The following is a 15,939-nucleotide window of genomic DNA, read 5'->3' on the forward strand; positions in this document are numbered from 1 at the left end:
AAACACCCTAGCATTTACTTCCTTTACAACCCCATCTATAAATATATTAAACAACCATGGTGACATTACACATCCCTGTCTAAGACCTACTTTTACCGGGAAGTAGTCTCCCTCTCTTCTACACACCCTAACCTGAGCCTCACTATCCTCATAAAAACTCTTTACAGCATTTAATAACTTACCACCTATTCCATATACTTGCAACATCTGCCACATTGCTCCTCTATCCACTCTATCATATGCCTTTTCTAAATCCATAAATGCAATAAAAACTTCCCTATCTTTATCTAAATACTGTTCACATATATGCTTCAATGTAAACACCTGATCTACACATCCCCTACCCACTCTAAAACCTCCTTGCTCATCCGCAATCCTACATTCTGTCTTACCTCTAATTCTTTCAATTATAACCCTACCGTACACTTTTCCTGGTATACTCAGTAAGCTTATTCCTCTATAATTTTTACAGTCTCTTTTGTCCCCTTTCCCTTTATATAAAGGGACTATACATGCTCTCTGCCAATCCCTAGGTACCTTCCCCTCTTTCATACATTTATTAAACAAAAGTACCAACCACTCCAACACTATATCCCCCCCTGCTTTTAACATTTCTGTCATGATCCCATCAGTTCCAGCTGCTTTACCCCCTTTCATTTTACGTAATGCCTCACGTACCTCCCCCACACTTACATTCTGCTCTTCTTCACTCCTAAAAGATGGTATACCTCCCTGACCAGTGCATGAAATTACTGCCTCTGTTTCTTCCTTAACATTTAAAAGTTCCTCAAAATATTCTCGCCATCTACCCAATACCTCCATCTCCCCATCTACTAACTCCCCTACTCTGTTTTTAACTGACAAATCCATATTTTCCCTAGGCTTTCTTAACTTGTTTAACTCACTCCAAAATTTTTTCTTATTTTCATTAAAATTTCTTGACAGTGCCTCTCCCACTCTATCATCTGCTCTCCTTTTGCACTCTCTCACCACTCTCTTTACCTTTCTTTTACTCTCCATATACTCTGCTCTTCTTATAACACTTCTGCTTTGTAAAAACCTCTCATAAGCTACCTTTTTCTCTTTTATCACACCCTTTACTTCATCATTCCACCAATCACTCCTCTTTCCTCCTGCCCCCACCCTCCTATAACCACAAACTTCTGCCCCACATTCTAATACTGCATTTTTAAAACTATTCCAACCCTCTTCAACCCCCCCACTACTCATCTTTGCACTAGCCCACCTTTCTGCCAATAGTCGCTTATATCTCACCCGAACTTCCTCCTCCCTTAGTTTATACACTTTCACCTCCCTCTTACTTGTTGTTGCCACCTTCCTCTTTTCCCATCTACCTCTTACTCTAACTGTAGCTACAACTAAATAATGATCCGATATATCAGTTGCCCCTCTATAAACATGTACATCCTGGAGCCTACCCATCAACCTTTTATCCACCAATACATAATCTAATAAACTACTTTCATTACGTGCTACATCATACCTTGTATATTTATTTATCCTCTTTTTCATAAAATATGTATTACTTATTACCAAATTTCTTTCTACACATAGCTCAATTAAAGGCTCCCCATTTACATTTACCCCTGGCACCCCAAATTTACCTACTACTCCCTCCATAACATTTTTACCCACTTTAGCATTAAAATCCCCAACCACCATTACTCTCACACTTGATTCAAAACTCCCCACGCATTCACTCAACATTTCCCAAAATCTCTCTCTCTCCTCTACACTTCTCTCTTCTCCAGGTGCATACACGCTTATTATAACCCACTTTTCACATCCAATCTTTATTTTACTCCACATAATCCTTGAATTAATACATTTATAGTCCCTCTTTTCCTGCCATAGCTTATCCTTCAACATTATTGCTACTCCTTCTTTAGCTCTAACTCTATTTGAAACCCCTGACCTAATCCCATTTATTCCTCTCCACTGAAACTCTCCCACCCCCTTCAGCTTTGTTTCACTTAAAGCCAGGACATCCAGCTTCTTCTCATTCATAACATCCACAATCATCTCTTTCTTATCATCTGCACAACATCCACGCACATTCAGACTTCCCACTTTGACAATTTTCTTCTTCTTATTCTTTTTAGTAATCTTTACAGGAAAAGGGGTTACTAGCCCATTGTTCCCGGCATTTTAGTTGACTTTTACAACACGCATGGCTTACGGAGGAAAGATTCTTATTCCACTTCCCCATGGATATAAAAGGAAAATTAATAAGACCAAGAACTATTAAGATAAAATCAAAGAAAACTCAGATGAGTGTGTATAAATAAATGTGTACATGTATGTGTAGTGTGACCTAAGTGTAAGTAGAAGTAGCAAGACATGCCTGTAATCTTGCATATTTATGAGACAGACAAAAGACATCAGCAATCCTACCATCATGTAAAACAATCACAGGCTTCGTTTTACACTCACTTGGCAGGACGGTAGTACCTCCCTGGGTGGTTGCTGTCTACCAACCTACTACCTAAAAATATATATAAATATATATATATATATATATATATATATATATGTATATATATGTATATGTATATGTATATGTATATATATATATATATATATATATATATATATATATATATATATATATATATATATATATATATATATATATATATATATATATATATATTTCAACAAGTCGGTCATCTCCCACCGAGGCAGGGTGACCCAAAAAAAGAAAGAAAATCCCCAAAAAGAAAATACTTTCATCATCATTCAACACTTTCACCACACTCACACATTATCACTGCTTTTGCAGAGGTGCTCAGAATACAACAGCTTAGAAGCATATACGTATAAAGATACACAACATATCCCTCCAAACTGCCAATATCCCAAACCCCTCCTTTAAAGTGCAGGCATTGTACTTCCCATTTCCAGGACTCAAGTCCGACTATATGAAAATAACTGGTTTCCCTGAATCCCTTCACTAAATATTACCCTGCTCACACTCCAACAGATCGTCAGGTCCCAAGTATCATTCATCTCCATTCACTCCTATCTAACACGCTCATGCACGCTTGCTGGAAGCCCAAGCCCCTCGCCCACAAAACCTCCTTTACCCCCTCTCTCCAACCCTTTCGAGGACGACCCCTACCCCTCTTTCCTTCCCCTATAGATTTATATGCTTTCCATGTCATTCTACTTTGATCCATTCTCTCTAAATGACCAAACCACCTCAACAACCCCTCTTCTGCCCTCTGACTAATGCTTTTATTAACTCCACACCTTCTCCTAATTTCCACACTCCGAATTTTCTGCATAATATTTACACCACACATTGCCCTTAGACAGGACATCTCCACTGCCTCCAACCGTCTCCTCGCTGCTGCATTTACCACCCAAGCTTCACATCCATATAAGAGTGTTGGTACTACTATACTTTCATACATTCCCTTCTTTGCCTCCATAGATAACGTTTTTTGACTCCACATATACCTCAACGCACCACTCACCTTTTTTCCCTCATCAATTCTATGATTAACCTCATCCTTCATAAATCCATCCGCCGACACGTCAACTCCCAAGTATCTGAAAACATTCACTTCTTCCATACTCCTCCTCCCCAATTTGATATCCAATTTTTCTTTATCTAAATCATTTGATACCCTCATCACCTTACTCTTTTCTATGTTCACTTTCAACTTTCTACCTTTACACACATTCTCAAACTCATCCACTAACCTTTGCAATTTTTCTTTAGAATCTCCCATAAGCACAGTATCATCTGCAAAAAGTAACTGTGTCAATTTCCATTTTGAATTTGATTCCCCATAATTTAATCCCACCCCTCTCCCGAACACCCTAGCATTTACTTCTTTTACAACCCCATCTATAAATATATTAAACAACCATGGTGACATTACACATCCCTGTCTAAGACCTACTTTTACCGGGAAGTATTCTCCCTCTCTTCTACACACCCTAACCTGAGCCTCACTATCCTCATAAAAGCTCTTTACAGCATTTAGTAACTTACCACCTATTCCATAAACTTGCAACATCTGCCACATTGCTCCTCTATCCACTCTATCATATGCCTTTTCTAAATCCATAAATGCAATAAAAACTTCCCTACCTTTATCTAAATACTGTTCACATATATGCTTCAATGTAAACACTTGATCTACACATCCCCTACCCACTCTGAAGCCTCCTTGCTCATCTGCAATTCTACATTCTGTCTTACCTCTAATTCTTTCAATTATAACTCTACCGTATACTTTTCCTGGTATACTCAGTAAACTTATTCCTCTATAATTTTTACAATCTCTTTTGTCCCCTTTCCCTTTATATAAAGGGACTATACATGCTCTCTGCCAATCCCTAGGTACCTTCCCCTCTTTCATACATTTATTAAACAAAAGTACCAACCACTCCAACACTATATCACCCCCTGCTTTTAACATTTCTGTCATGATCCCATCAGTTCCAGCTGCTTTACCCCCTTTCATTCTACGTAATGCCTCACGTACCTCCACCACACTTACATTCTGCTCTTCTTCACTCCTAAAAGATGGTATACCTCCCTGGCCAGTGCATGAAATTACCGCCTCCCTTTCTTCCTCAACATTTAAAAGTTCCTCAAAATATTCTCGCCATCTACCTAATACCTCCCTCTCCCCATCTACTAACTCCCCTACTCTGTTTTTAACGGACAAATCCATACTTTCCCTAGGCTTTCTTAACTTGTTTAACTCACTCCAAAATTTTTTCTTATTTTCATTAAAATTTCTTGACAGTGCCTCTCCCACTCTTTCATCTGCTCTCCTTTTGCACTCTCTCACCACTCTCTTCACCTTTCTTTTACTCTCCATATACTCTGCTCTTCTTATAACACTTCTGCTTTGTAAAAACCTCTCGTAAGCTACCTTTTTCTCTTTTATCACACCCTTTACTTCATCATTCCACCAATCACTCCTCTTTCCTCCTGCCCCCACCCTCCTATAACCACAAACTTCTGCCCCACATTCTAATACTGCATTTTTAAAACTATTCCAACCCTCTTCAACCCCCCCACTACTCATCTTTGCACTAGCCCACCTTTCTGCCAATAGTCGCTTATATCTCGCCCGAACTTCCTCCTCCCTTAGTTTATACACTTTCACCTCCCTCTTACTTGTTGTTGCCACCTTCCTCTTTTCCCATCTACCTCTTACTCTAACTGTAGCTACAACTAAATAATCATCTGATATATCAGTTGCCCCTCTATAAACATGTACATCCTGGAGCCTACCCATCAACCTTTTATCCACCAATACATAATCTAACAAACTACTTTCATTACGTGCTACATCATACCTTGTATATTTATTTATCCTCTTTTTCGTAAAATATGTATTACTTATTACCAAATTTCTTTTTACACATAGCTCAATTAAAGGCTCCCCATTTACATTTACCCCTGGCACCCCAAATTTACCTACTACTCCCTCCATATATATATATATATATATATATATATATATACGTATATATATATACGTATATATATATACGTATATATATATATCAAAGGCTATACAGTGGACCCCCGAGTTTCATGATTAATCCGTTCCAGAGAGCCTGCCGAAAGTCAAAATTGCCAAATGACGAAACCATTTTCCCCATAAGAAATAATGGAAATAAAATTTATCTGTTCCAGACACCCAAAAATATTAAAATAAAATATTTTTTTCAAATTAAATAAAGATTTACATACTGAAAACAATGAGAAATCAAGTACATGCATATAAAAGATAATAATAACATTACACTTACTTTTACTGAAGACTTCTGGGTGAATGGAAGACGGGATAGGAGGAAGGTGTACACTATTGTTTGGAAGGAGAATCTCCTCCTATTACGACTTTAGGTATGAAGTCCTTATCTGGGGTTACTTCCCTTCTTTGTTTTTTAAAGACACCTGCACTGGGAACAACTTGAGAGTCACTGGAACCCTGTAGCACAAAATATCTGTCCAGAGAGCTCTGTTTCTGGCATTTCTTTAAGATTTGTCTGAAGTGGGACACAACACTGTCATTGTACATGTTGCCAATACAGCCTGCAAGAGCTTTGTTAGGGTGAAGTTCATCCATAAATGTTTGCACTTCAGTCCACTTTGCACAAATGTCCTTAATCTTTGCAACAACAGCACACTTTATTTCCTTTCCTTTCACCACGATCGAAGTGATGATTGAATGGGGTTTGCCATACATCCTGGCAAGCTCTGTAACATGCACTCCACTCTCATATTTTTCAATGATTTCCTTCTTGAATTCGATTGTGTTCCTCACTTTCTTTACCAAAGGGTTTGCACTAGCTTTCCTTGGGCCCATGGTGACTTATTTAGCAGTTGCAATCACAAAAAACAATGGATTATTACGTATGAACCCGCGGGGTGATGGTCATGTGTTGGTAAACAGTGGCACACTGAGCGTGAATGGCGTGGGAGACTGGCTTTGTGTGCACGGTAACAGGCGGACAGGTACCAGACGGTCACCGAATCACGAGTCTAATCATGAACTGTGAGGCCAAATTTTGCCGAAAAAACTTGCCGAAAGTTGGATTTCACGAAAGTCGATGCTGCCGAAACTCGAGGGTCCACTGTATATCTTTGTATGGTGCTCTAATATAGTTAATGTTCATATTCATAAGAAACAGTGTCCAGACAGATGTTGGAAAGCCATTGATCACATTTTATGCACCAAGGTTCTGCCCCCACCATAAAAAGTAACCTCCAGAACCTTAAGTTTAATCAAGGCTATTCTCAAGATGCCCTTCAGTAAACATCTTGTGCAGTATAATCGAATCTCTGAATTACAGCTTTGGGGGATCAACTGTACAATACTACATTGTATGTTATTTCATTTGCAACTTTCGGTAGTGGTTTCTGTCTGTGTATACTGTATCTTTTATGCTAAATTTTTCTCAGATGGTTTACACTAACATATCAATCTGTTTTGTTAAGGCTTAAGTCATGGATGATGGAGGCAAGTGAACCCTGTCGATCAGAGTTGTCACAAGTGCTGTTTCCTCTATTCATTCATCTTTACCTGGAGCTGGTGGCTGGCACAGGGCGGCAAGCAGCTAAGAAGTTTTTTGTAAAGCACTACCAGGTTAGATTGCTTCTATCCACTGGGTTTTAAATCTGAGTATCATGAATCTTAAATATTTTGCTCATTTATAAATCTAATGGTGGCATGTTTTTGAGAACATATCTCTTATTGTCCTTACCACAAAAAATTTGATATGGTTTTAACCTCAACATTCGTCACGTACATTTTTTCCCCCTTACACTACATCATTTGTCTCCTTCTAAAGTAGCGACACACACAAAAAAACACATTCACCATTATTCATTCAGTAGTTTTCTTACCAGTAGTAAGTGGATAACACAGTTCAAGTGACCACCTGAATTGCAACATCCCCATCCCTCCTCCAGAGTGCAGGCACTATTTCCCACTGCCAGGACTCAGAGCAGACAGACAATATATACATATTGTGAGCAGCTCCTAGTTGTTTTGCAACACTGATTAACTAGTCATCCAAAATACCTAGAACTTACTACATGGAGGTGGCTGGCTTACCAGTCGTGCATGAGCGTGTTAGGAGTGAATGGAGATGAATGATACTTGGGACCTGACGATCTGTTGGAGTGTGAGCAGGGTAATATTTAGTGAAGGGATTCAGGGAAACCGGTTATTTTCATATAGTTGGACTTGAGTCCTGGAAATGGGAAGTACAATGCCTGCACTTTAAAGGAGGGGTTTGGGATATTGGCAGTTTGGAGGGATATGTTGTGTATCTTTATACGTATATGCTTCTAAACTGTTGTATTCTGATGACACCAAAATAGGCCGTCGAATTCATTCTGACGAGGACATTCGAGCACTCCAGGAAGATTTGAATAGACTGATGCAGTGGTCGGAGAAGTGGCAGATGCAGTTTAATATAGACAAATGCAAAGTTCTAAATGTTGGACAGGACAATAACCATGCCACATATAAACTAAATAATGTAGATCTTAATATTACGGATTGCGAAAAAGATTTAGGAGTTCTGGTTAGCAGTAATCTGAAACCAAGACAACAGTGCATAAGTGTTCGCAATAAAGCTAATAGAATCCTTGGCTTCATATCAAGAAGCATAAATAATAGGAGTCCTCAGGTTGTTCTTCAACTCTATACATCCTTGGTTAGGCCTCATTTAGATTATGCTGCACAGTTTTGGTCACCGTATTACAGAATGGATATAAATTCTCTGGAAAATGTACAAAGGAGGATGACAAAGTTGATCCCATGTATCAGAAACCTTCCCTATGAGGATAGACTAAGGGCCCTGAATCTGCACTCTCTAGAAAGACGTAGAATTAGGGGGGATATGATTGAGGTGTATAAATGGAAGACAGGAATAAATAAAGGGGATGTAAATAGTGTGCTGAAAATATCTAGCCTAGACAGGACTCGCAGCAATGGTTTTAAGTTGGAAAAATTCAGATTCAGGAAGGATATAGGAAAGTACTGGTTTGGTAATAGAGTTGTGGATGAGTGGAACAAACTCCCGAGTACAGTTATAGAGGCCAGAACGTTGTGTAGCTTTAAAAATAGGTTGGATAAATACATGAGTGGATGTGGGTGGGTGTGAGTTGGACCTGATAGCTTGTGCTACCAGGTCGGTTGCCGTGTTCCTCCTTTAAGTCAATGTGACCTGACCTGACTAGGTTGGGTGCATTGGCTTAAGCCGGTAGGAGATTTGGACCTGCCTCGCATGGGCCAGTAGGCCTGTTGCAGTGTTCCTTCGTTCTTATGTTCTTATGTTCTGCAAAAGCAGTGATAATGTGTGAGTGTGGTGAAAGTGTTGAATGATGATGAAAGTATTTTCTTTTTAGGGATTTTCTTTCTTTTTTGTGTCACCCTGCCTCGGTGGGAGACGGCCGACTTGTTAATAAAAAAACAACAACTAGAAATCAATACAGTAGTGGATAAATGTGCCATATTATATATAGTACTAAGAATCTGGTATTCAAAAATGTTTAAACTTCTTATTTTTCAGCACTTCAATTAAAATTGGAAAAGTTCAGAAAGATAGAGGTTCTTACATGCAGTGTAGTTCTTTGTTTTGCTGCATCACATGAGAGTGCAAGATCTTTGCGATTCTCACTTTTGTGTTGTAAAGAAGTCCTGCATTTTGCTGTCCATATTTTCAGGTGTTAGGGTGTGTAGAAGAGAGGGAGAATACTTCCCAGTAAAAGTAGGTCTTAGACAGGGATGTGTAATGTCACCATGGTTGTTTAATATATTTATAGATGGGGTTGTAAAAGAAGTAAATGCTAGGGTGTTCGAGAGAGGGGTGGAATTAAATTATGGTGAATCAAATTCAAACTGGGAATTGACACAGTTACTTTTTGCTGATGATACTGTGCTTATGGGAGATTCTAAAGAAAAATTGCAAAGGTTAGTGGATGAGTTTGAGAATGTGTGTAAAGGTAGAAAGTTGAAAGTGAACATAGAAAAGAGTAAGGTGATGAGGGTATCAAATGATTTAGATAAAGAAAAATTGGATATCAAATTGGGGAGGAGGAGTATGGAAGAAGTGAATGTTTTCAGATACTTGGGAGTTGACGTGTCGGCGGATGGATTTATGAAGGATGAGGTTAATCATAGAATTGATGAGGGAAAAAAGGTGAGTGGTGCGTTGAGGTATATGTGGAGTCAAAATACATTATCTATGGAGGCAAAGAAGGGAATGTATGAAAGTATAGTAGTACCAACACTCTTATATGGATGTGAAGCTTGGGTGGTAAATGCAGCAGCGAGGAGACGGTTGGAGGCAGTGGAGATGTCCTGTCTAAGGGCAATGTGTGGTGTAAATATTATGCAGAAAATTCGGAGTGTGGAAATTAGGAGAAGGTGTGGAGTTAATAAAAGCATTAGTCAGAGGGCAGAAGAGGGGTTGTTGAGGTGGTTTGGTCATTTAGAGAGAATGGATCAAAGTAGAATGACATGGAAAGCATATAAATCTATAGGGGAAGGAAAGAGGGGTAGGGGTCGTCCTCAAAAGGGTTGGAAAGAGGGGGTAAAGGAGGTTTCGTGGGCGAGGGGCTTGGACTTCCAGCAAGCGTGCATGAGCATGTTAGATAGGAGTGAATGGAGACGAATGATACTTGGGACCTGACGATCTGTTGGAGTGTGAGCAGGGTAATATTTAGTGAAGGGATTCAGGGAAACCGGTTATTTTCTTATAGTCGGACTTGAGTCCTGGAAATGGGAAGTACAATGCCTGCACTTTAAAGGAGGGGTTTGAGATATTGGCAGTTTGGAGGGATATGTTGTGTATCTTTATACGTATATGCTTCTAAACTGTTGTATTCTGAGCACCTCTGCAAAAGCAGTGATAATGTGTGAGTGTGGTGAAAGTGTTGAATGATGATGAAAGTATTTTCTTTTTGGGGATTTTCTTTCTTTTTTGGGTCACCCTGCCTCGGTGGGAGACGACCAACTTGTTGAAAAAAAAAAAAAAAAATTTCAGGTGGTTTAATACTACATTTCCTAAGAAAGTTACCTTATCCTTTGCCAGGTTCAAACTTCCACTGCACAAAAAAGAAAGCTTGTGATACTGACTTTATCAGAAAATAGCCTTCGAAGTACAGTGGACCCCCGGTTAACGATATTTTTTCACTCCAGAAGTATGTTCAGGTGCCAGTACTGACCGAATTTGTTCCCATAAGAAATATTGTGAAGTAGATTAGTCCATTTCAGACCCCCAAACATACACATACAAACGCACTTACATAAATACACTTACATAATTGGTCGCATTCGGAGGTAATCGTTATGCGGGGGTCCACTGTATTTCTTCTTCATATTGTTTACTGTTTACTATATTGTAGCATTGTAGTTTTCTCTTCACTGGAGGGTTCTTTGATGCTAGTAAAGGACCCTTGATCCAAGGAATTGGGGTTATTCTGCTCTTCCTCGAATCTAACCTGATTACCTCCCATTCCCCAGGTGCTCTATGACCCTTATGGGCTTAGCACTTCCCCATGAATGTAGTAATAATATTTATTGTATTTGTAATAGGTTTGTTTTATTTTGTCTCTGAAAAATGATCAGAAGAGTGAGATATTAGTGAAGGCTGACATGACGCAAATTTGAAATCTGACATTTATAAATTTTATTGGAGAAACTATAAGAATGAATGGGGACATAAACTGATGAATCATATCTTTCTCCATTTATTTATTCACAGAAATTGCAAACACCATACAAATAAATTTATGAATGCAGTACTTTATTCACCTCTGCTTTACAGTATTATTACCACACTGAAAAGGGAAGTTAAAAATATAACAAACCACCCTAAGTTAATGTATATTCAATGTTTAGTTTTCATTTGATAGTCGTATTATTCTTCGCAGGTATTCCTGGTGAATCGGGACTATGAAAATACTCTATCACAGGTGCTAAATGCAGCTAACATCAATGCATCTGGTGATATGAACTCCTCTCCTATCATTCAGAATCTCAAGTAAGTTGTTGATTTTTTAATTTTCAGTTTGTTCACAAAGCTCATTTTTCCACCATCCTATATTCGTAGTTTCATGGTAAACTATTCACTATTATACAACCTGGAACATTGATGAATTGAATAGTTTTGGATACCTTGAAAGCCTTAAGCACAGAAATAAAATTCATTTAGGGACACTGAGATAACCTCATAGGCTGATTTCATCTGAGTTAATTGGTCTGAGGGATGCCTACCCAGTGTATGATTTTAATACTAGTGAGAACTGTGCCTAAACTGTTAAATATTTACAGCAATTTATTTATTAGCATTTTTTTTTTCCGACAAACCAGCCGCATCCCACCAAGGCAGGGTGGCCCAAAAAGAAAAACGAAAGTCTCTCTTTTTAAATCTAGTAATTTATACAGGAGAAGGGGTTAGTAGGCCCTTGCTCCCAGCATTTTAGTCACCTCTTGCAACATGCATGGCTTAAGGAGGAAGAATTCTGTTCCACTTTCCCATGGAGATAAGAGGAAATAAACAAGAACTAGAAAGAAAATAGAAGAAAACCCAGAGGTGTGTGTGTATATATACGTTTGTACATGTATGTGTAGTGTGACCTAAGTGTAAGTAGAAGGAGCAAGACGTACCTGAAATCTTGCATGTTCATGAGACAGAAAAAAAGGACACCAGCAATCCTACCATCATATAAAACAATTACAGGCTTTCGTTTTACACTCACTTGGCAGGATGGTAGTACCTCCCTGGGCGGTTGCTGTCTACCAACCTACTACCTAGGATTTATTAGCATATAATTTATTATTATTACTGGTAATTCATTTAGAATGTTTTTCCAGTATTCTTTCAGTTACTGGTAAATTTATTATATTAAATTTCTTCTTATTAGGTATTCCCAGTGAAACTTTTTAAGAGGTTGCTACAAGTTTTTTTTTCTTTTTTTTTTTCTTCCTCCAACTTTTCAATTTTATTTTGCTCATAATTCTAGAATGCCTCATCTAATTTGCTTCAAATTTTCAATGCTTGTGTGCAATTACGGGGACCAGATCCTTTGAACATTTGTCATATTCGCATTCCCTATAACCAGAGTTGCTGATCCCATTCCCAGCATCCTGGAATGGCTTGCATAACTTCCAAAATTCTCAATGGCAGACCTTCAAATGTTAAAAATAATGGAGAGTGAAATTCAAGAGTTTAGGTGCAGATTTGAGCATTTTGTGTAAAATAATGTGATATTTTTATTCCCATTAAATCATGTTAAATAAATTTCAGTGTGTTTCCAACACTTCAGTTTTTAATGGCAGATACATCTGAGGGCCAGATAGTACCCAGTAACTTTTGCTTGCATGCAGGCAGATTTATTGATGCAGTAAAACAGTAAAAAACTTGGAGTTGTTGGAATCCATGCCGTAACTGGAGAATGATTCATCTGATCAGCTTCAAATTTTCACCACTGGTGGTGTGGTCTCCTAAACACAAAACTCATGTTGCTGTTGGGTGTTATAAGTCCCAACTTATTAGTTTTATTTAATAAGTGGTGATATTAATTTTTATTCAATAACTAAAGAATGCTTCTGATTGGTTTCAAAATATTGTTGATGCTAGCTAGTTAGTTACCTGGCTATGTTGCTTATTTGCTTACTTACAAACTGGTTAGTCTTGTTTAGAGGAAAGTTTGGATTGATTTTGACATGTGTAGGTCCCAGTTTGCTGTTTAGGAAGAAATTTGAAAATTTGAAATACTGTACTGCTATTTATGCGATAATTTCTGAGTGTTGCATCTGATTAGCTTCAACCCTTCCATGCTGATAACTTGATAATGCAACATCTGAACAGCTTCAAGCTTAATGTGTATTTTAGAATATGAGTATTTTTTCTTTTTATTAAATTTGGGCCGTGTATATCCTAATATATCATTTTATTGAAGATATTTGTTATTAGTTTCTCTACAATAACTTGTGAATGCCTCTTCGTATTCCTGTCAAATCTTCAAAGCTAATGTCAACTTAAGCTTCACTCTGCACTTTAACAATTGTGTGCTTTAAGGTACAGGGGATTGGGGTTATGGAATGTGGGGATACCTTTTTCAGACCACACTATGACTGAAGTACATCTAGTTTATGTTCTCTAACTATAAACACTATTTTCTGGCAGAAGTGGTAAATACCTGGTGCGTTTGAGTGAACTGACTCTGAATTACTTCTTGCGATACCTCAAAGCTACAGAAAACCCAATTTTATTGCAAGTGAGTTTTGTTGATGCTTATTGTTTTAATAACTTTTAAATCCCATGTCAGTTTTATAAATAGAAAGACAGTAGTACATGTTTGTAAATTCTTGCCAGTTAAGTTTAAGGGATTTTGTCATCTCGTCAAACTGTATGTTTTTACCAGTCTTTTTCTTCAGTGTTACCAATCTGACAGTAAACGATTAAACTGAAACTTAGTAGGTAATGCTCTTATTATTTAGAAGTATTTTTGAAATTCATGCTTTCAAAGATTTACATAAATATATATGTACAGTACAGTGCTATAGTAAACGTTAAGTACTGTAATAACACGTCCATTTGTAATATATACAGTAAACACTATAGAGTCCTTATTGACTTAAAAATGGACATTGTAAAATTACTTAACCTAGAATAACTTATAAACAATCAAAGCTAAAGAATGACTAACCACTTATCAAATTTTTATAGAGTCTGTGAAATAATTAAATTGTTTAATTTAAGAAAAATAAAGGAATTTAACAGTGAGTACTAATGAGAACTGATCTGACTAGACATGAAATCATATAATTAACTGCATTTTACTTTTTATTCTACCACAAGCTTTTTTCAAAAATTTTCTCTATTCATGTACAGTACAAATACAGTAGGGCCCCACTTATATGGCAGGTTAGGTTCCAGGCTACCTCCAGAAAGCAGACATTGCCGGAAAGCAGAACGCTATTTTTTCCACTTATAAATGCATATAAATGCCAGATAACAAGTTTACACTAACACATATTAAGTTAGCAATAGAACTAGGCATTAACCCTTAAACTGTCCAAACGTAGATCTACGTCCATGTGTGTAGCGCTCCGGACATAGATCTACGTCTGATTTTATATGCTTTCTTATGTAAAAAAACGTAGATCTACAATCAGAGCGCTAAGCACATGGACATAGGTGTACATTTGGACAGTTTGAGGGTTAAAAAACAATAAAAAGTAAAATACACACACAGTACACTCATTATTTACCTCAAAATATTTGTAGTCTTAATGTTGGGCAAAAGGTGAGTAGTATTTATTGTAAGAAGTCAGGTGTAGGTAGGTATGGTACCCCCTTGTAGATTTGGTTATTTATCAGATATAGAAAATGTTATGTATTTTATACTATATATTTTTGTGTGGTGTAAATATTATGCAGAAAATTCGGAGTGTGGAAATTAGGAAAAGGTATGGAGTTTATAAAAGCATTAGTCAGAGGGCAGAAGAGGGGTTGTTGAGGTGGTTTGGTCATTTAGAGAGAATGGATCAAAGTAGAATGACATGGAAAGCATATAAATCTATAGGGGAAGGAAGGCGGGGTACGGGTTGTCCTCGAAAGGGTTGGAGAGAGGGGGTAAAGGAGGTTTTGTGGGCAAGGGGCTTGGACTTCCAGCAAGCGTGCGTGAGCGTGTTAGATAGGAGTGAATGGAGACAAATGGTACTTGGGACCTGACGATCTGTTGGAGTGTGAGCAGGGTAATATTTAGTGAAAGGATTCAGGGAAACCGGTTATTTTCATATAGTCGGACTTGAGTCCTGGAAATGGGAAGTACAATGCCTGCACTTTAAAGGAGGGGTTTGGGATATTGGCAGTTTGGAGGGGTATGTTGTGTATCTTTATAAGTATATGCTTCTAAACTGTTGTATTCTGAGCACCTCTGCAAAAACAGTGATAATGTGTGAGTGTGGTGAAAGTGTTGAATGATGATGAAAGTATTTTCTTTTTGGGGATTTTCTTTCTTTTTTGGGTCACCCTGCCTCAGTGGGAGATGGCCAACTTGTTAAAAAAAAAAAAATAACTAAACTACTGTAGGTAATAATATTGTCCTTAATAAGTCATGCAGAAATTGATGTTGAAACTCACTAATCTCAGAAGTGATTAATTGATTATGATTTTTCACCCCAATGTAAATTAATAATTTCTGCTCTGAAGTAATATTCTGTTCTGTATTCTGTAGTAGGAGAATATGTGATTAGTATGTGACAAACTCTGTATCAAACTGAGAGTGTCTGTATGGTGAAAATGTTATGATGTTAAGCTCAAACTTTTAGGCTTCTGAAATAGCATGAAAGAATATTTTGAATGAGAAAGTGTATGAGTATCATTACCACTGTATTATTTTAACTAAAACATTTTGAA

The 15,939-nt window shown here is 37.6% G+C and overlaps 1 protein-coding gene across 5 annotated transcripts in view; it reads left to right on the top strand.

Annotated features, from left to right (window-relative positions):
• LOC128700351 (TAF5-like RNA polymerase II p300/CBP-associated factor-associated factor 65 kDa subunit 5L) overlaps positions 1–15,939 on the top strand; it is a 37,222-nt gene that overhangs the window by 13,467 nt on the left and 7,816 nt on the right. For all 5 annotated transcript variants that reach the window (XM_070100078.1, XM_070100077.1, XM_053793484.2 and 2 more), the window contains exons 3-5: positions 6,995–7,142; positions 11,444–11,553; positions 13,702–13,792. In XM_070100078.1, coding sequence (XP_069956179.1) covers positions 7,008–7,142; positions 11,444–11,553; positions 13,702–13,792 — 336 coding nt within the window. In that variant the 5' untranslated portion in view covers positions 6,995–7,007. The remainder of the gene's footprint in view (positions 1–6,994; positions 7,143–11,443; positions 11,554–13,701; positions 13,793–15,939) is intronic.

Source organism: Cherax quadricarinatus, chromosome 71 (genome assembly GCF_038502225.1).
Source record: "Cherax quadricarinatus isolate ZL_2023a chromosome 71, ASM3850222v1, whole genome shotgun sequence".
Classification (NCBI taxonomy): domain Eukaryota; kingdom Metazoa; phylum Arthropoda; class Malacostraca; order Decapoda; family Parastacidae; genus Cherax; species Cherax quadricarinatus.